Source organism: Protopterus annectens, chromosome 12.part0 (assembly GCF_019279795.1).
Source record: "Protopterus annectens isolate FY-2018-M chromosome 12.part0, PAN1.0, whole genome shotgun sequence".
NCBI lineage: Eukaryota > Metazoa > Chordata > Ceratodontiformes > Protopteridae > Protopterus > Protopterus annectens.
In genome coordinates this window covers 579,167,320-579,189,819 of record NC_056746.1, presented here as the reverse complement: position 1 = coordinate 579,189,819, position 22,500 = coordinate 579,167,320, and the positions used below count along the sequence as shown (strand labels likewise).

Sequence of the window (22,500 nt, the reverse complement as noted above, 5' to 3'; positions counted from 1 at the left end):
AATAGTTGAGAGGCAAATGGAAATAAGTGGCTGGTGCAGATTTATCTGTATTTAGAGAGACAGAGTTCTTGAAATTGGTGGCTCAAAAAGTAGCATTCCTGCCTCTGAACCCAAAAAATCAGAGGATGTTATGTTCTTTCCTCTCACTAGATCCAAAGACTAGTCTGTTTCAGTACTGTACAGACACTTCTACTTCTATAAGAAATTACTTGAAAAAAATGTCTTCCGGGTATATATGGGTCTACTTCAAAAGAACAAATTACTGAAGACGAAATGAATGAGACGACATTGGTGAAACTTCACTTTCATGAATGACCAGAATGCCGAAAGACTTCACAGGGTAAGTATCTGACAGGCCATCATCTAACAAAGAAACACACTGCACTACCTCAAACCCACCCAGGTTGGGGACTATACCCCCCACAATGTGGGGGGCTGTGCCCCCTACATCCCCCTAACTAAATATACCAAATCCGGGATTGCACTACAGAGGGGAAAAGGGCATTTTCCCCTTGTTGACCACCTGGTTACTTACCCAGTGAAATCCTTCTGCATTCTGGTTGTTCGTGAAAGTGATGTTTCTGTGATGTCATCTCATTCATTTCGTCTTCAGTAATGTGGTCTTTCGTTCTTTTGACGTAGCTAGATATACACACACACACAGACACACACACACACACACATTTATATATATATATATATATATATATATATATATATATATATATATATATATATATATATATATACACACACACACACACACACACACACACACAACACAGAGAGATAGATAGAGAGATAAAATATATTTTTGTTTTCCAATATCATTCAAGTATGCTTCAGTCAATATTTACTTTAAGCAGTTTATTATCTAACTCACAACCAATTAATTAAATCCTGTTGACAATTCATGGGCTCAATTTTGAAAGACTTGTTCTCGGTGTACATCTGCTTTATAGCTAGGCATTACACTGGACACAGTAAGTTACTTGCAAGGAGTGCAAGTTTTTGGAATCTGGCCCAAGAAGATTTCCTGAAATCATCCTACTGACACCTCCAGGTGATTAATATTGCCTGTTCATTTTTACATAAAGAACTGCAAAAAGCATTCTAAATACAAGTAACAAAAATTTCATCATAAAGCATTCATGATCTCTGCCTAATGTGGCTAAAGAGAGAGGAAATGTTGCTTTATAGTATTTATTTGTACCATGATTAATTTTCATATTTCAATAAAAAAATCAATAGCCATGCATCACAAGCAAGACTACTTAGCCTCATATGTAGAGTCACACTCAGATTAACAAAATGCTGCTGACAGCAAATGTGTAGCTTGAGTGGTTACTGAGGTATTTTAAATTGATTTAAAAAATATTACAAAATGAATAATTTGCTGTATTCATTGTGACTTAAAAAAAAAGCAGCTGAAGCCCTAGAATCTGCTGAATGCTACTGTTGTAAAGACCAGTGTATGCTTAACTGTTTGCCATTTACACCTGGTTATTAACTTTTATGGTTCTAGATTTAGAAACATGTATTTGAACAGTGAGGATACAATCTGATTTTGTCAAAATGTTCAGGACACAGCTATTGAAAGTTAAAATACAAACGTCCAGAGCTCCACTTGTAGTATAAGGTAAACTCACCTGTCCATACAACAGTCATATTCCCTATAGAGAAAGGCTACATGCTTCAAAAAATTCTCTCATATTCAGGGTATGCATACAATTAACATTTTCTTATATCATTTTTATCTATGTGTAACACTCTCCTGGTACCACATAATTTCTTTTCTGTCATTCATTGTTTATAATTACAGCTGTAATGAAGCAAATATGTGAAATATGTCAAGGTGTGAAGACAACTAATTGTTTACTGTAGAAATGCAGCAAAACCTTAGAAAGTAAAACTATTACGTGTATATGTACATTTGTAGAGCAATACTTCCTGTCAAAAGCTGCTACAATCTGATAGACTGCAAGATTTTAGTCTGATTCAGGATAAAGCCATTTGGATTTAAAACTCTAACTCAGCACAAGGAAGTACAGGGAGGCTGTATAAGAAGACATTATTAAATTCACATTTCCAAGAGGTTCTCCAGTTCGTTTCTCGGCTGGGGTGCCTTCTGTGCGGAGTCTGCATGTCCTCCCTGTAGTCGTGTGGGTTTCCTCCGGGTGCTCCGGTTTTCTCCCACATCCCAAAGACATGCTGTGGGTAGATTGGACAATCTAAATTGGCCCTAGGTGTGAGTGTGTGTGCCTACTGTGGAAGGTTGGGCATCGGGCTGGCAACTCGACACCGTAAAACTCCACTGCCAATCATGAGCGGACAGGTGATCCTCTGTGGCGACCCCTAACAGGGAAAAAGCCGAAAGAAGAAGAAGATGATTAAATTCACATTTGCCAGTGTTGCTTCAGTACAAGAGTTCTTCAGTTTATTTATTTATTTAGCATTTATTTACCAGGACAGTCCCATTTTCAGTGGACACCTGGAGAGAAAAGTTCCAAACAGTTACAGAGTAATGAACAATTTACAGTAACAATCAAGGTGACAAAGTTTAGGAAACATGTGCAGAAAGGTTAACAGGCTATTAACACAGAGATAAAGTACAGACGTGATTCATACACTTCATAGACAAGGGTAGGTGCAGTGTTTTTACATTACAGAGCAATAGTATAGTATAGGCATACAGACAATATTTACAGTATGTACAATGAGAATAAGTGGAACACAGTATTATTTGTTTGTCTAAAGCATCAGGAGATAACATCCTCCAGCAGGATGGGACTTCAGGGAGGTCCACTGCAATTACATAAATGGATGGTGTATAAATAAGATTTCAGAAGGTTTTTGAAAGCGGATCTACATTTTTGCAGTCTGAGGTCAGGAGGCAGGGTATTCCATATTTTTGCAACTTCGTGAGGGAAGATAGATTCCCCAGAGCTATTTTTACACAGGATATTTTCTATCAGGCAAAAAGACAAATATCCAATAGGTAATAAAGTTGTAAAAAAAAAAATGAAACCATGAACGACAGTATAAATCCAATAGCCTTTTAATGCTGCTTCACACACTAAGCGCTTTCACCATAAATCAATGGCATCATCAGAGTGAAAGGCAACTGTACCCAAACTCCTGTCATACACTTCTCAATCACTAATTATTCAATTAAGCATAAAACACAATCATCTTAAAGCTAAACTTCAAACAACAAAGACCCATACATATAATACAATTACAACCCACATATACAAATCTTAATAATTATACTAAATATAAAAAACTCAAAAATATTAAGCATTTCCACCTAATATAAATACACTAAAATAAATCAACAACAATATGAATAAAAGCCACATATCTAAATTTTAGTGGCTCGATGTTTCAAAACTGGCCCTATAGAAATAAAAGCATTCAACCCAGGTGGTGTTGTTGCATTTAAAATGACCTGCCACTTATATTCCAAAAGTTCCACTTTTAATTTTTCATCACCACCCCTTTCATTGTACATTACCCTATCAATTACAAAAAATAGAAATCTCTTAAAATTGGTACATACAATACTATGCGTATATAAAGCATTGTGGGGGTCTCTGTTTCTAATGGCCCTAAGGTGTTCAACTATCTGGTCTCTCAACCTATGAATAGTTTTACCTACGTAAAATGTGCTACAGCTGGTACACATAGCTAAATACACCGCTCTCGAGTGTTGCAATTAACCCTACCCAGACATGAAATAATTCTGTTATAACTCAGGACACTTACATAAGGTCCATCACTGATGAATCTACAAGACTTACAAGTCCCACATTTATTCATTATAGAAAGAGTACATCCGGGCCTATGTGCTTCTAAGAACCCCTTTATATTTCTACCCCTTGAGAAAACTACTTTAGGGAAACACCCTAGAACACGTTTCAGTTCACAGTCAAAACACAGATCCCACGCTATACGTATGGGATCCACTATCCCATGTATTTGATTGTTATATTTAGGACTAATGCCCTTGAATCTGAAATACTGTAGTTGTTAACTGTTCTCTCAAATTCAATGTTGCTCCCCTTGAGAATGGATGAAAAAGTGGTCTCTCTCTTACTTAATACCTCGTTACGTATTTTAGTCAACATTTTCAAGGGATAACCTATATCGAGAAACATCCTTATCAATATATATAACTCTTGTTTCAGAACTTGGTTATCGCTAATAAGCCTTGACAGCCTGACCATCTCACCTTTTACAATACCCCTACGTTGATGTGGGGGATGACAACGGAGCAATGAATTACGGTGTGTTTCCTTCCTAAACATATTGCTCTCAAGCCCTTCTGAGGTTTTTGTTAACCTGATGTCCAAGAATTCAATTGTTTGGCTGTCCCACTTACTGGTAAATTTTAAAAAAGGTGTTGTAGTATTAGGGTATTCTACAAATAACCTAGCTTCTTCGCAATTACCCATCCAGTACCAGGACATTATCCAAAAATCGATTGTAAAGGACAATTGTGTCTTTAAATGGTGAATTCAGAACAAATTCTTCCTCCCATTGGAGCAAAACCAAATTGGCAAAACTAGGGGCGCATTTTACCCCCACAGCCACTCCTGAAACTTGATGAAAAATTTCACCTTCAAAGGACAAAAAATTATTTTTAAGTACCATATTCATAGATGATATCAATAAATTTATTTTGTCACTACCTAGGTGTCCACTATTCACTAAACTTTGTGTAAAGTAATTTATACCATCCTCATGTGGTATAACTGTAAACAGGTTGATTATGTCAATAGTTAAAAATGACCACTCCCTATCATTATTTTTATCGTGTTCAACCTTTGTCGGCAGTGCCAAGAATCTTTCAAAATGTGTTGAACCCCAGCCATCACTCACTGTGTATCTTTATCCACAAACGCTGCCATGGGTTCAGTCTTTAAACCCTTAGATGACACTATAGCTCTGAATGGAGGATCATTAATATTGTTGTGGATTTTAGGAATACCAAACACAGCAGGAGTGACCGGGTGTTCCACATTCAAAAAATGGTACTCTTCACAATTTATTGCCCCCTGGTATAATGCATCCAAAAGGAATAAATCTATCTTGTGGTAGGCTATATTCAATTCATTCCAAGAAACCCATAAATAAGTGGTGGGGTCGTCAACTATGTCTTGCATTTTAGCAATATAATGAAACTGTGACATAATGACCGCCCCTCCCCCCTTGTCAGGCTTCATTAAGTTCGTTACAACCTGCCAATTCAACCAATGCATTTGTTTCATCCCTGGTTAAATTGGCGACATAATGAACATCTTGTTTCACTTTAGTAACATTCCAAACCCCTCCAATACACATTTTTTCAAACATTGCAACATCACTATTGGATGGTGGTATAAACATCACTATTGGATGGTGGTATAAATGTACTCTTTCTAGTTAAACCACCAAATGTCAACTTATTTATTACATCAGTTCGATCTTTGAAAAAAAGGGCCAAATTTAACTGTCTAGTGTATAACCTTATACTGGAATAAACATCAACAACACTGAAATTGTACTCTGGAACAAAAGAAAAACCCTTACTCAAAAGGTCATGGTGGGCTTCTTTTATAACCATGGCACTGAAACTATATATGTTAAATCCAGACTTTTTAAAAACCTTACAAACGGGCATACAATTTCCAGAGTTCCACAATGAATCATCTAATACACACGACGAATTACTGTCAATAGTGGAAATGTCCATATTATTAGTTTGAAGTTTAGCTTTAAGATGATTGTGTTTTATGCTTAATTTAATAATTAGTGATTGAGAAGTATATGAAAGGAGTTTGGGTACAGCTACCATTCACTCTGATGATGCCAGTGATTTATGGTGAAAGCGCTTAGTGTGTGGAGCAGCATTAAAAGGCTATTGGATTTATACTGTCATTTGTGGTTTCATTTTTATTTTCTATCAGAGCTTTGTTACTGGATCATAACTGTCTAATTGAATTGTAGAAATTTAGCAGGCCGGTCAGGGCAAGGTTTTTTCAGAATTATATAAAATCTGGTGTGCTAGGTTGAGATGGTGGTATCGTAGTAAATTTGGGAATTCTAACCAGTGTAGTGTATGTAGAGATTGGCATGATCTGGCATTGGCAGCGAACCTGGTGATTTTGTTATAGCATGTGGAGAGTTTATTAAAGTCAGTTTTATTTAGGTTTGTTAACACTGGGCAAGCATACAGTAGTGCTGCTAACAGATTGGTTCTGGCTATGGCGATTCTAGCCTCGGAAGTTAGGAACTTTTTTACAGTGATAGAGGGTGCCTAGCTTTTTATGGACTTTGGGGACAATAATGTTTACTGTATTTTAGTTGTTGGTCGATTGTAAATCCTACCAATTTAGCTTCTGGAACTGGGGTGATGAGGGTCTTGTTAGCTGAGGTTATAGAGAAGGTAGTAACATAAGTCTTTGCTGGGTGGAACAACATAAGTTGTGTTTTCTTTGGGTTTAATATTAATTGGGATTTGTTTAGCCAATTTTCTACTTCAGTGAAGGATTGTTGAGTTTTAAGATGGAGAAGTTGTATGTTGGATGCGGAGCAGATCAGGGTTGTATCGTCAACGTACTGGACTATTTCAGTTTGTATAGTTGGTTTGTAAAGATGTTGAACAGGATGGGGCCGAGGATGGAATCTTGGGGTATACCAACTGTGACTGGGAGAGAGGGGGAAGCCATTTGACAGACTGATGGATGTTGTTAAGACAGCTATTAAACCAGAGTAGGATGGGGCTGTCAAGGTTGAGATCAGAGAGGCAGGTTAGGAGTTTATTGTGGGAAAATGTATCAAATGCTTTGGATAAGTCTAGAAAGTTGGCAGAGACAAGTTTACCTTGGGTCCTGTATATGTTTATGGTGTTGGTGAAGTTAATTAAGGCAGTGGTGGTGCTGTAGGATAGGCGGATGCCATGTTGTGAATTGGATAGTAAGTTGTTGGAGAGAATGTGGGTGATGAGTTGATGGTGAATGCCCCTTTCTAGAATTTTGGATAGGGCTGACAGGATTGCGATGCGTCGGTAATTAGAGAGATCGGTAGAGGGGCCGCCCTTGTGAAGGGGGATGATGAAAGAGGTTTTCCACAAGGTTGGAACAGTGTGTTCAGTAACAGATCTATTTATTAGTAGTGTGATGGGGTAGGCTATGGCCCTGGATGTGAGTTGGAGATATTCGGCAGAAAGACTGTCAGTGAGGGTGGTTAGTTTAAGTTTTGCTAAGAGTTTTTGGATGGTTGATACTGGCTTGAGTGAGAAAGGGGATGGTGTTTGCCTGGGGTTTAGGGGGTTGGAGGGTTGTATCACTTATGAGTTTAAGTATAGAGGAGGTAGAGTAGTCATTGAAACTGGAGGCTATGTCTAAGTTTGTACCTACTATATTAGGTGGGGGTGTAGTGCCTTTACCGGGCTGGAGGATGTTGTTCGATGAGGCTGTTGCTCCTGTGTTTCCTTTGTGGGGAAGTATAGTGTTTTAGCTTGTCAGTCTTAACTTTGTTTCTTTGCTTTGTTTCTAAGTCCGAGAAAGGCTTGCCTAATTGTGGGTGTTTTATGTTGATGCCAGATTCTCCAAGCTTTATCCCTCTCCTTTAGTAAGGCCCTTGTTGTGTTTTGTAGCCAGGGGGCAGGGTTGCTATGTATTCTAATTGTCTTGATTGGGGCTAGATGGTTGATGATGTCTAGAAATTTGGAGTTGAAATATTCTACTGTGTTGTCTAGTGGGAGGGTTTTGATGGGAGACCAGTTGCAGGATTCTAAGGCTTCTAAGAAGTGATCTGTGGGGAAGTTTTTTGTGGGCATGGGTTTGTAGAAGGGTGGGGGAGTTTATGGATTTAAGTCTGTGTCCAAGGTTGAAAGTGGGATTGTGGTCACTGAGAGAGTTAGGCAGTGTTCCACTTTGATGGGCAGTGTTGGGCTGGTTTGTGAGGATCCAGTCATGGATTCCCTTTTTGTGGACTTATCAAGGTGTGTGGGTGATTGGATGAGTTGAGTGAAACTATATAGGTTTATGCGATTGGTGGGTGTTGGTGAGTGGATAGAGTTCCAGTTGATATTGACATTGCCTAGGACTAAGGTTTCTTGGGGGAGAGAGTGGGAAGCCCAGTGGAGTACTGACTCTAGGGTGGTTAGGTTGTCTCCTGGGTGTATACAGATCCCGAGTAAGTTCAGGTGCTTGTGCTGGTTTAAGAGGAGTATGGCACATATCATTTCTGTGTTAATGGAGTTAGGGAGTTCTTTTTGTAGTAGCTGGAGTAAAACCAAAGTAGGGCAATACCTCCACCTTTTTTGTGAAGTCTGTCTCCTCTTTGAATGTTATATCCAGGAGGGGTTATGGAGTTATCCTTGATATGAGGCTTAAGCCATGCCTCAGTAATAAGTATTATATCAGGGTTGTTCAGGACGATAGCTGAATGCAGCTCTTCTATTTTGCTCATAATACTGAGAATATTCAAGTTGAGTATTAGTAGGTCGGTAGGTTTATGTTTAAGTGGTAGGTGGGAGTTTAGTGTGTTGTTAGAGATTGTTGTTGGGCCGGATATCTCCTCCTAGTAGCAATTGGACTGCAATGCTGATAATTGTTTTGAGGTATAACATCATTAGAGAGTGGAATCTGAGGCTTGGTTTTTTTTTGGATTATGGGACATAATAGACTGGGAAGGTGACTTGAAAGATGATTTGGCTATAACTGGATGGGGATGTGACTGTATGTTTGTAGGGGTTAGTAGTGGTAAGGGGTAAGATGGGGGATTTAAGGTAATTATGTTTGATGAGTGAGTGGTGCTATGAGGTGATAACAGAGGCTGGAAAGAGGCATATGAGTAAGGAGAGTAGCAGTAGGGGAGTGTTTTGTAAGTGGGAGTGAGGTGTATAGGACATAGTTGCAGGGGTGTAGGTTTAAAATTGATGGTGTGTGCCTTTGAGGAGGGAGTGGGTAGATTAGGACTGTGAGTAGTGTCAAAATATATAGGAGTAATTGTAGGTGCAGAGAATGTGACTGGATAGGGGAAAAGGGAGTGAAGTGGCTGGTGTTTAAAGTTGTGGTATGGAGTCTATCATTGAGTGTGTGTGTGTGTGTGTGTGTGTGTGTGTGTGTGTGTGTGTGTGTGTGTGTGTGTGTGATTGGGAGTGGCTAGTGGGTGTGGCTGAGGGGTCAGATGATATGGGGTTGAGAGAAATCTGCAACAAGTGGGGGCGGGTGGGAATTGGAGGCACAGGGTAGGGGAATGGAGTGAGCGTTCCTGGAGCGAGGGCGACTAGAGCAGGGAAGCACCAGCAGTGAAGGTAAGCGGCCGCAAAAAAACAATCAGTGTGTTGGGTAAAAGGCTGTGAGACAGCTTAGGGGAACACTAGAGGTGAGTGCAGTGACTGTTGTTGGTGAAGCCTGCCTGCAAAGTAAGGTTGAGTGGGAAGCAGTACTATTAGGTACTGTCAGAAAGAGGTGGGGGGAATTAGGGAAAGACCGTGCTGAGGAGGGAAGGTCTGTGAAGGGTCCCTGAGTGATTACAGTAGAATGCCTAGCAAGGGGTGGCTGGGGCTCACAGGAATGGGATTATTAAGCTATTCTTCAGTTAAATGGGAAATGTTATCTCAGTTCAGACTGCGTGTATTCAGGTCAGTCAGACACCGAGTACACACACTTGGTTAAGATTTGTCCTTTCCTATGGAAGTGTTATGTGGTTTTTATAAATGTTTGTGTTACCTGTATCTGAGAAAAAAAAGACTACTTGTTTCAAGCATCAGTGAGCTCATGTCTATGTGCTTAGCCTCTGAATTATTTGTAGGCTCCAGGTAGACAGACTGCATTCATCATTGTCTTGTATAGAGTCACGACTAGTTACCTAACCATTTTTTTTTATATCTGTTCAAAATTTTTATTTTACCTTTCTTTGTGGAAGTACATACTTCTTGGTGTATTTAATTTTAGATTGTACTGCATAACTTAAATAAAGCCATGTTCAGAATAGAGTACTAAAGCTACCATAAACTACCAGAACTTTTGGCTCACTTTAACAGAGTACAGTGTTTGTGACCCTGGTATGCCAGACTTCTCTGGCTTGTTGCAGCAAGTTAATATAAAAGCAAGGGGTAACGGCATTAAAAAGTTATTACCAGTCCTCTTGAAAATCACAGTGCATGGGATAGTGTGGTGTGTGTACTTGCCTGCATGTGCTCTGTAAAGTACTGGAATGAGACTGAGGTGGGTGAATTCCTGGAAAGACAGAGGTTTTAACTTTGCACTGAGCTGAACTGTATAGAGCTTATTTGGGTGTGGCTAGTGCTGTACAGTAACACAAGGCAGCAGTGCTCGGTTTGCTAAATGCTCCAAAAGCCAATCAATTATTAATAAGTGCTGGTATTGATGTAAAGTTAAAGCCTATATCTTCACAAGAACAATTTCTGAAAACTGTTCTAGGCCTAATGACCACGACATTTTTCTACGCGAAAATGTATCTGCTTCTTTCTTAAAAATTTTACACTTTACTAATATCCCAAACAAGTTACATTAGATCATTCTTCCCTATACTAACCCTAAATTCTGTGCCTCATTTCCGTGATGTCATACCACTCACTAAAGTTATTACAATTTTTTTTTTACTACGGTGATTGGTAGACTTCTTATAATTTTCCATTTTTTTTCTTTTAATTGACTTTTCTGTTATCAATATTTCAGTCTATTCTTTTGTGTTCCAAGTACCTTGCATATATTCTTTTTTTTTTTTTTTTTTTTAACAATTCAAATCTGTTTATATGCATGATTTAATTTGCATCCTGCTCCTTTTCAATTTCTAAATACTATGCTGTTCCATTGCTATTATATTTCAACCACTGTCTGCTTCTTCTTCTGCTCTCTTCAGCAGTTCTCATACTTGCACTATTGTCTGTTGTCTTTCTGTCTTTATCAATGTCAGACCAAGAATAGCCTAATAACCAACATTTAATTTACATATTTCAGTTTTTTGTGCACACACTCTCTCTCTCTCTCTATACACACACACACACACACACACACACACACACACACACACACACACACACACACATTCCCCACACTCTGCTCATCTTTTTCTCTCACAAATAACATTTATACAATCTTCCCAACCACAACAGAAGCAACATTTGGGTTTTCTTGCATCTAACAACTCCCTGTCACTGCTATACCACACAATGGCTGGTATTTGTTTTATTTGTTATTCATATTAGACACTGCTACTGCTTTCCAGCCTCAGCTGATAAATTATGCCAATGATGCTTCTGGGTTACATTTAGATATCACAATACTGATTTAGCTTTCTCTTTATGGTATCAAGAGTTAACTCTTTTACATCTGATCTGTACTTGCACACAACTTTTTAAATTCCCTACTAAATTGAAAATAGTGAAATATTTCCAAAGACATTCTGTTTTCTTTTGTTTCCATCTGCCAAAATACTCCAAAGTTAAGCACAAATCCTCCAATAGCCAAGATGTATGAATGCCCTTACTTCCATTGCCCTCAGTCCTACGGGTTGCAGTACTTTTAGCCACATGTCATCGCTGCACAGGGAGGCCTCAAAGCTTTGTACTTTATGCATGCAACATTTATCATAGGAGCACAAACACCTTCACTGCTTATGTCCTACTGCTTCTCCACAGGGCTTCCTTTGCAGCACTGCTTTCCACTATTGAGAATCAGGCATTTCTGCAGCAGAACCAGTTCTCTGACTCGTGTGCAGGTGTGTCATGCCCAAGTGATATCAGCAGATCATGCTAAGCTGGGGGAGGCATCTTTACTTGCAAGTTAGTCACAGCACTCCACCTTGGCAGCTAAGTGTCTGACAATGGGTTATCTTCAGGATGTAAAAGCCATAGAAATACCTTTATTCATATTGTTTATCTTCTCCCTCATTGTAGCTTCTTTAAATCCACAATTTTCAACTGAAAAGTTGAGCAGGTGGGAAAAAAACTACTACCATTTTCCTGACAAAGTCTGCTGCAAAGCATTCTGGCATGGACTTCCCATCTCTTCTTCTGGTAAGCAAAAAACAATAGGGGATTATTCAATGTGTCCTGGCAAAATTTCATTCATGTCTATAATAATCCTTTGTACCTACCCTGAAAATATGTATATGCCTAATGTCAATAAAAATAAGAAATAAAATAAAATAAATAAATAATTCTCTCAATAGGAATGCCATATAGGGCATAATTCCTGCAAAAGAGTGAGCCCACCAAATACTGCATTGGTTCAGAGAAGTAGGCATTGCATTGTACTATCTAGACCATTAGAGGCATAAGCAGCCTATTTAAGAACTCCTAAACTCCAAACAATGATAGTTAAACTACCAAGCTCTCATCTCCCCCTTCCAGTGTGCCAAGATGGCAGAGATTAATGGAACAAATGGGCAAATAACCAGTGGTGGTCTCAGGGTTACAGAGGGGGGCAATAACATTTAAGAAAGCATTACAGCAATGTGAGTATTTCTCTTACCTAAAAATCTTCTGAAACATCTACACGTCTAAACAAAGTTTACTGCCCTCTGTTGATGTTCTGGTACAAAGGCAATGTTCCCAGGTACAGACTGAGTGACCAAAGTTCTGACAAAGCCTATGGCTTTCAGGGAGGCAGATGACAAGGTAAAGACCAAGTATTACAAGGGCAGCCTTACTTTTGAGATGGCTTTCATAGTAAACAGTTCATCCATGAAACTTTGAGGGTCAGCTTAATACCTTTGTGTGTGGTGATGGATGGTGAAGCATGCTAGCTGTCTTGCAGTATTTAAAAAATTACAAACTACATTGCACAGCCCTCTGGAAACTTTGGCTTTGGGATGTATAAAAAAGATAAATCCCTGGACAAATGAAGTACTGAGGCCCCTGGTGAATGCTTGTAAAAATGAATGAACAGTTCTGAAAAAAATCAATTAAGGCCATATAAAGCCTAGTATTCTTTTGGTTGACAACAAATTTCTAAACCGAGTAGCACATAGTTGAGGATAAGCTGTCATGAACCTAAGAAGAATAATATGATAGGTATGTATGTATGTATTTAGTGCCTGTATGTTAATTAGTAGCTATTTATGTTAATGTAATGAAATTATATCACTATTTCCATGAATAAAAATAGCAATTACACTGAAATATAACTATTAAAAAATCAAAGAAAGCAAAATGATTCAGTTTCAAAGAAGTATAATGTACACAACAGTTATGACTATGCAGAACAAAGATGAAGGATGCACGGATAGCTTTCCTTTGTAATTAGGAATCTGGAGAACAAATCCAGAGAGACCCCCTACCATAGAAACACTGAATATTTTAAAAACTGTTGTTGACAAACTTTTAGTTTACTACTGATCATTAGCTCTTAGTGCTTTTATCTGATTGGCCTAAGGGTTTGTATTTAGAAAAGTCTTTCATATTGCTGCCATAAAAGAATTAACTTTGTAGATACTGCTCTTTTGTGCCTAGCTGTTTACCTGTGGCTGGCTGGCTACAAAATTAGAGTGCTAAGACCATCTGGATTACTAAACTGATAACAAGTATAATTTTTCTCTTGCTCTGTTTCAGTGATATTTTACATTCTTATGGTGCATTTATTTATTGGTTGAATTTATCACTGCTTGCACTTGTAAAGTAATCCCATCTGCTTGTTACTACACTTCCTTTTTCTGTTCAGATTCTATCGCCATTTTTCCCACCCACTTGCCGGGTCTATATTATCAGATTGAAACTTTAGGTAGTCGAATACCTAAAGCTCAATCTGTAAATATCGAAAACTAAAAACTGCAAACGGCCACTTCCGTGAATTTTTCTTCAGGGAAAGAATTTGCTTGGCCATTATGTGGAATTTGCCCTTTTGTCCAATGTAGAGTGATCTCGGAGTTGGTATATTTAGTTGGGGGGGGGGGGGCACCCCCATTTGATTTGAGTTTAAAAGTTTGTTTTTTTTTTATACGGCCAAGGGAATTATTTCCCTGTGTGGATGTGGCCGTTCGCGGTTTTTAGTTTTCGATATTTACAGATCAAGCTTTAGGCATTTGAGTACATAAATTTCAATCTTGTAATACAGGTTCATAGGTAGGTACTAGGCTATCTGCCAAAAGGCATTTATAAGCCTAGCCAGAATGTGTTGGTTTTCACTGCCCCCTTAGATTAGTTCCCTGTACCTCTGTCCAACAAAGACACTGAAGTGATCCCCGAGGTAAACTTTCTGTTTCCCATCCACTCATCAAGGTTTCTTTTGAAGAGTGTTAGCGAGGAGCGCTGCCTAATGTAGATTGGAATCTTGTTCCAAAGCATGGGAAGTCTCTGGGACAGATATCTATCTCTCCAACACGTCCTATTTATAGACCCCACTTGCCCAATTGTTGCCGTGTTCTTAACACTTGGTGGCATTTGAGTCATCCGCCTCTACTATAAATTTTATATTGGACACTCCTCCCAGTCCCATCACATCAGTTCATTCTACTGAGTACAGTGAGGTCACTTGGGAAGGCCCACATCCTTATTTTCCTAACCTTCAATTATTTTCTGTTTCCCCCCTTTCTACTTAAAAAAACAACTTTTCATCTGCTTTTACTGTATTTGTGTCTCTTCCTACTTTATTTTATTTTGCTTTTGCTGCTTGTTCTTAAAAGTGTTCAGTTGCATTTATTCTGCTGCAGTTATTGCTGCTTGTTAGTAGCCTGATTAAAAAAAACTTTTCAGCTGTTTTTACTGTATTTGTGTCTCTTCCTACTTTGGTACTTTATTTTTGCTTTTGTTGCTTGTTCTTAAAGTGTTCAATTGCATTTATTCTGCTGCACTTATTACTTGTCTGTTAGTTGCCTGATTAAATTTTAATTGATACTCTAAGTCTCTCAATTTTGGTTTAAGGACCTGGGCTTCAGGCCAGTTATTTTACATTAAAAAGGTTTGCGGTCTACACTCTTGTGAGAGAAGAAAGTGGCCTCTGCCTTGCTGAGCTGGGAATTTCTGGTGAAGGCTTACTGTGCCTGTTGTGCTAAGCGTCTTTGTTCCTGTTTAAGCACTTGTGTTCCAAATCAGTTATTTTACATTGGCAGGATTTGTGATCTAAACTCTTGTGGCAGGAGAGGACAGACTACACCCTTCTAAGCTTGAAATTGCTGGCTGAAGGCCTATTGTTTCTGTCTTCTGAAGTGTCTTAGTTCTGGCTTAAGAACCTAGGCTCTAAAACCAGTTGTTTTACATTAAAAAGGTTTGTGGTCTAGACTCTTGTGGTGGGAGAGAGTGGTCTACACCTTTCTAAGCTGGGAATTGCTGATTTAAATTGTTTTTTTCTGCTGTGACTGTCATTTTTTGCACTTTGAATTTCTAGTACTTCTGCATTTTATAGCATAGGCTAGATTCAGACTTGGTAAATCTAGACTGGTATCACTTGAGCACTAAAACCAGCTCTTTACTGAGATACTGAAAGAGCTGAGGCATCTCTTCCTTCCAAATAACTGTAAGTGCCTGCTTTTGCTCTTATATTGCATGTTTAATTTGTATTTGCATTCTTGAATTGTCTGTTTTTTGCCACATTTTACTGTATACTGTACTAGTTCAGCTGTAGCATAGCCCAGTTCCAGATTTGCTGTTTCTGGGTCTGTTGTGTAACTTCTGAGCATCAAATTCAACCCATCCTTGGAGCTGAAGGCCCATCTGCACCCTTGCCGGAGGAGAGTGCTGTCTGGGTCTTATTGAGGGTGATTGGAGTAGTGCTCAGACAGAGTGTTTTTATTGGCTAGTTTAAGTTAAAAGGGTTATTTCTTGTTTTGTTTAAGGCATGCGTTTGCACTTATCTGCATGTAGCGCACCATCGTGCACTGCCGCACAGTGGTGGTCACCATTGGTGATTTAGACGCAAACATATTACTTGTGAAATTTTCCCTTAACACTTAACTTGTGGTCCTCCAGAGGTTTTTCCCAGCCCTGCTCTACTATCAGGTGGAACACTAAGCCTAAATTCAGAAGTACCAACACACATCTCACCCACTAGCCATTCCTAAGCATGACTTGCTTTCCTGATCATATAAATTTACCTAACACTATAGATAGACAATTTCCCAGTTTCCCCAGCCTGCTTGGTTGACATGGACATCCTGAGGCAGTGTAGCAACTTCCTCATGTTCACTGACAACCCTCTACTCCTAGTCCACACAAACTCAACATGTGAGAGATGCAACTATATTAAGAACCTTGAATTCATGCTCTCTCACACACCAGTTAGTACATATGACAATGAGTGGGTTGTCAGCATGCACACCTCACCTCCTACTCCACCCAAACCCACATCACACATACCTACATATGCAGAGGTCTTCACCAGAAACATACCTAAAATCCAGAGACTTCCCAAACACAAACACAAGCACACTACACATAATACTTCCTCTGCAGTACACAGTACACATAATAGCTCACGTACCAGTGTCTCATCCCTCAAGCCCTTAAGGCAAACCACAAAACCAAACATATTAGTCATAAGTGATTCCATGATGAGACACACAGATGTCCCTCTCACCAGTCTGGATAAGGAAAAGGTCACAGTCAGCTGCCTGTCAAATGTCAGGATATGTCATATCACACATGCACTCAAGTCTCTCAACAACAGGTACAGTTATGACTCTGTCATAGTCTATGTTGGTGTAAACGACTTGAGACGTACCTCTCTGAACTATATGAAGAGACATGGCTGAGCTCTCAAACTGTTTGTCTCAGGAAGGTATATCCCTAGCCTTAAGCAGCATTTTACCTTCACCTAGGATGATGCCTCAATACAAACAGAAAATTATTGATTTCAATAGTTTCTGATGTCATTCTAAGAGGATCCAGTATATGTCAGTCAGGGATAACATGATCGACAGACCTCAATGCTTTGCCAGAGACGGTCTTCATCTTTCACGAGTGGGATTTCGGCTACTGGCTGGTGCTTACCAATATGGGGGACCACTGTAGCACCCCCACTGTGAGGTTTTCCCTAGTGAGATCTGACCACAAATCAGTCTCTGCTGAAGGAACTATCACCCTCTCCCCATACTGCCTTTTTTAGGCACTGTCTCAAGGACAAAATTTCCGACGTAAAAACTCCATCTAAAAACAACCTCAAGGTTATGCTTCTAAATGCTAGGAGTCTTAACACGAAACTGCACTCACTGAAAACAGTCCTCACCCTTGAAAGACACAGACATTTGTGCAGTGATGGAGACCTGGTGCAAGGCTGTGGAGAGCATCCCAGCCATACCAGGTTACACCTCCTTCCACACGTTCAGACCACAAACTGAAGGTGTGAAAACTAAAGGAGGTGGTGTGTAAATTTTTGCTAAAGATAAATACACCTCCAGCATGATTCCCTGGAGATACCGCAGGTTCAATTAACTGTTGGTAGGGCACCTATTTAAGTCATTGCCAGATACAGGACTTCCCTCCATGAATCAGGACACCCACTCTGCCTATATGGATCTACTTGAGTCTATCAAGATACTTCCAAGCACCATGGTTTGGGGTGACTTTAACTACCCATCCATTGACTGGGTAAATTACTCATGTGCAAACTCACTTGCCCAAAGTTTCCTTGACTTTGTTAACTCCAGTGCCATGGACCACCTGGTTGACACCCCCACAAGGAGCGCCAACATCCTGGATCTGATGCTTACAAATATGGGGGACCACTGCAGCACCCCCACTATGAGGTTTTTCCCTAGTGAGGTCTGACCACAAATCAGTCTCTGTTGAAGTAACTATCACCCCCTCCCCAAGCAGCAGCTAAACTAAAAAACTTCTCCAAAGCAGATCATAACCTCTTACGTAATGGTATAAATAGCTTTTCTGCACCTCCCCATCAGATGGAACTGGCAACTACTCCGAGTTCTACACCAATGCTTTATACAAACACCTGTATAACTGCAATGACTTGGCTGTACCTGATAGGACCAAAACAGGTTTCTCAAGGAAGAGCAAACCTGCCTGGTGAACACAACTGCCATTAACAGGCTTTACAATAAGAGTAAAAAACTGCTATCTAAGAGTAAGAGGGAGAGAGTCCTAAACTGGAAACACTTCCTCATCAGCTTAAATAAGACATGTCCTCCAAAGCGAACTATGAATCCAAATTAGTTTCCTCAACTAAAGTCAACCATAAGGCATTCTTTAGTTACAGCCATAACCAAAAATGAAAGGTCCATATTTGTGATAAACTGGTAGTTAATGATATCACATATACTGAGCCTGTGGACAGCTAACCTGTTGGCCAACAGGTTCTGTGAAAATTTCACTTCCTTGTCCCCACCACACGTACCCCATGACATTCCTGTCACCTGTCCCCTAACTTGTATCTCTAAAGAGCAGGTCGTTAACTCCCTCTCTAAGGCTAGGAACACAGTATCTATGGGACCCGATAACATCCCAGGCTACATCCTACATGAGCTCCAACAAGAATTAGCAACATCACTGGGTACTCTTTTCAATCATAATTTAAGCACTAGCTTTGTATCAGCTGAATGGAAAATGGCCACCGTTATTCCCTTGCACAAGGGTGGTGTTTCCACTGACCCCAGGAACTACAGACCTATTAGCCTGACTAGCTGTATGTGCAAGCCATGGAGCGAATCATCATGGACCTTATCAACAAAGACATAGATAATCTCCAAACACTTGACCCTACTCAGTTTGGATTTGTCAAAGGGAGAGCATTCCTGGTAAACCTGGTGGACTTCTTTGAGACAGTCACCAAGCCCTTGACTACGGGAAATCTGTGCATACTGCCTACCTAGACTTAGCCAAGGCATTTGACACTATCCCCCACACAGGCATCATTGACAAACTCACCCAGTTAGGTATCAACTCTAATATCATTAGATGGGTCTCTAAATGACTGACTGATAGAACCCATATAGTCTAAATAGGGGAATCCACCTCCAAAAGCAGACCTGTAACCAGTGGTGTTCCACAAGGATCAGTCCTGGGCAACCTCACCTTTGACCACCATGTCTCCACAGTGGCATGAAGGGCATTCCATATTGCTCATCTCATAAATAAAGGCATTGTCTCCAGAAAAAAAAGAAGTTATAACCTCCCTGTACTCTTCCCTCATCAGGCTAATTTTTGGTATGTACCGTTCCAACTACCAGCAGCAACTGGAGAGACCACGATGGTTCCTCACAAGGAATATTCTAGGTCTTCAGCATCTGTCTTATGTGGATTATCTGAAATTACTGTTACTTTATTCTGTTTCATACACAGTACTCAGAGGCAATCTCTGCCTTGCATATAAGGCAATCTCTGACCCTGCTTTATTGGAAATGTTGCATCTCCATAAGTGAAATGGTACATGGGTTACTCACTCTTAAGACCTTTACCTGGTATGTGACATTAATACAATGTGCCTGAGGGACAGATTTGTCTCCCAGAAATTACCACACCTTTGGAACAGACTCCCACTTCATATCAAACAGAGCACCTCATTGGCCCTCTTCAAATGCAATCTGTAGAACTGGATGGGTAACCGTAAATTCACCCCCAGGGGTTCCACCTGTGTCCCTCTTGGACATGGGGCAATAGGTGCTGATCATGGAAATAAGGGTAAAACTTGGCTAGGCTTGTAAGGGCCCTAGTGCCATTAGCCTAGTAACTTCCTATGTACCTACTCTCTTACACTTTGTTCTAAGAATTCCGGTTTGCAAAAAACAGCTCTGCAAAACTTTTACAACATTAGCAAAAACACATTTTACTAAGTACAGTCGAGATAATTATGGTAAAGCACTGTCAAAATGTTTTTGCAGGGTTCAAGCACCCATACATCGTCAATGTGGGGCTATGCCTCCACATCCCTGGACTATAAATATACTGCTTCTGAGATTGTAAAAACTCAGACAAATTAGGACACCTTCCCAGAAATGCCATAAATTCTGCTACACAAGGTAAAGAGGTAGGTATAGTAAAACAACTCTGTATCACTGTAACACAGTGTAGCAGTGGTTGTATTGTAAGCAGTATTCTGCAGGAAAGTTGTGTTAGAAAGATTTACTGCAGTGCAGCCTTCCTGGCCCTTATGTAATTCAGGCACTGAGCACCTACAGTGCATTCTAGAAAACATGCAAAGCCAAATATGCTACACTATCAATAAGCTATTTTGCAATACCATACAACAGTTGCCCATGTATCACAACCAGGCTACAACAAACTTCTAAAACACAGTTTCGCTCACAATACAGCACTCTCACAGAGAACTAACTATTGATTTTTCCACACCAGTGAAATAAGTGAATAAATACATTTTAACAATTTGGTTTGCAGTGCAGTCCATGCAGATTTTCCCACTATCTACAAAGTAATTGTCCACCACAGTACCAAAGACACACTTCCATATTTTCACATATCTTGCCCAGTAATACTTTAGTTGTACAATTTTTAACAAATTAACAGTAATAACTGGTAGAGATCATATTACTGATGTTCTATAAGGAAACTGCTTCTGAAGAGACTGGGTGAGAAAAATAGTTACTACATGGGGGATACAGCATGAGGGAGTATCATAGCACCAGAAAGACCCTCTCACTGATATATACATAACCCGCCCCAGTTCTTTCTTTAGCTGCATGAGAAAACGTCAAGAGAACTATAGTGTCTCAATTGTCTGCTTTGTGCAACATAATACATCATCTTTATTGCAGTAAACAAAAACAATAAATATATTATCACTACAGCTGCTACGGTTAAGTTTGGTTATATAAAGTAGGAAATTAAAGGGGAAATTAGGGATAAAGCCCTGAGAAGGTAAACCTGTACTAATAAATGAATTAAGCATAAGTATCTGGAAAGAGTAACACAATTTCCGGTACTGTGCCAAGATATCTTAATTAACATGTCTTTAGCTAGCAATAGAATATGCTGACATAACTCTCAACTGTACAGTTTTTTGCAGAATGTCCAGATTTTTGCCCCATATTTTTGGTCCATTTTCATAAAGTTGTGGTTTTCTGGCAAATTAGTGGCAACTCATTAAAGATTGAAGTCCAGAACATAAAAGACATACATTTGAGTTTCAGACTTCATACCCTTCAGAAAATGCATGCTAATGTAAAACCTGTTATTCTATCAACTTTCTAAGTTTGTAAGAGCAACATTTAAAAATTGTCCCTATTTTGGGGCCTTTGTCCCACTTTCACTTATGGCTTTGTCCAGATTTTTTGCTCTAAGAGGTTGACAGGTATGAATACGCAGCATCACTAGCTCAGACTTGCCTGCTTATGTTTCGGCAGCACAGCAAACTTCCACATACAGTGAAGGGCTGCACGTGAAACAGTTTTAAAATGATATTTGTTTTCTTGTTCTGTAAACTTGAAAATGACATGCAGCAAAAAAAAAAAAAAAGTTCAGACCACAAAGTCGGCAGTTTCACTTGAATGCAAAGATAAAAATTAAACGTGATTAATATTGGTGCTTTTACTGCGGTTTGCATTTACATTACAGGCTTCAACATAAAAGAAAACAGTTTGAAACTTACAATAAATAAATGCTAAAGATCGTAGTAGCACCACTCTGGTTAGCCAAAAACTGCCACTCAGGGACTGTAACTCGGTCTCATTCTTTTCTTTACTTTCCTTACGCTCATCACTTTGTTTATTGTATGCTTTCTGCTGGTTACTGTCCAACTTTGGCACCTCAGACATTGCATGCCTCTGTCTTAAGTTACAAGCATTTACACTACTCGCTCCTTCACTGGGCGCCGCCATGTTTCACGTTTGCACTCAAAGCGCATGAGCAGGAAAATGCACACGGTGTTTTGACATTCGTACAGTTGGCAGTCGCTGATTGTGAGCAAGTGACCGATTCATGTGGAATACAAAAGTTAGCATATTGATTTTAATGATTAATGTAAGGTTTTGTTTTGTGTACATTTTGTAAAATTAGCCCCTAGGCCCTAGCATGCTAGTAAACGTTAATAATTCAAGCTATCCAGTGCTGAGTGTCATTGTTTGACGATGTAGTTGTCATTTCAGGATGTTTAGGAGAATTTAGTGGGGTGACGCATTAAGTTCTATGAGAAGAAAAACTTAGTCTTTGGGAATACTCACTTTCATTAAAGAGAGACCAGACACATTTTGTTTAGTGTATGTTACAAGGTACATGCAGTTATACAGTACAATTTCAGTTGTTGAAAGAGAGCGTTATGCCATCTGTATTTTTCCTACTGCTGTTTTAATAAATGCTAAATTGAGAGCAAAATAGTAAAGGTCAAAATCATATACGCACCCACACACACTTACCAAACCCCCAAGCGCGGTCATCACCTCCCAACACACACACACACGAGTAAGCAAAGAGGGTTGGGTAGAGTAAACATTACACGCGTGTTTTTTTTTTTTTTTTTTTTTTTTTTTTTGCTTTTTGCCTGTTTGTTTCCATGGCGGGTCTTCTTCTCCCCACCGACTGGCATGCCCCACCACCACCACCCTATAGTGCCTCAGAAATGCCCACAATAGGGGAAAGCA

At 39.5% G+C, this 22,500-nt stretch overlaps 1 protein-coding gene across 1 annotated transcript in view; it reads right to left on the bottom strand.

Moving 5' to 3' along the window:
• LMF1 (lipase maturation factor 1) overlaps nucleotides 1–21,753 on the bottom strand; it is a 4,369,731-nt gene extending 4,347,978 nt beyond the window's left edge. Inside the window, exon 1 of the mRNA XM_044089721.1 lies at nucleotides 21,513–21,753. Within this exon, the coding sequence (XP_043945656.1) occupies nucleotides 21,513–21,741 (229 nt within the window). The 5' untranslated portion in view covers nucleotides 21,742–21,753. The remainder of the gene's footprint in view (nucleotides 1–21,512) is intronic.
• Between the last annotated feature and the right edge of the window lie 747 nt (nucleotides 21,754–22,500).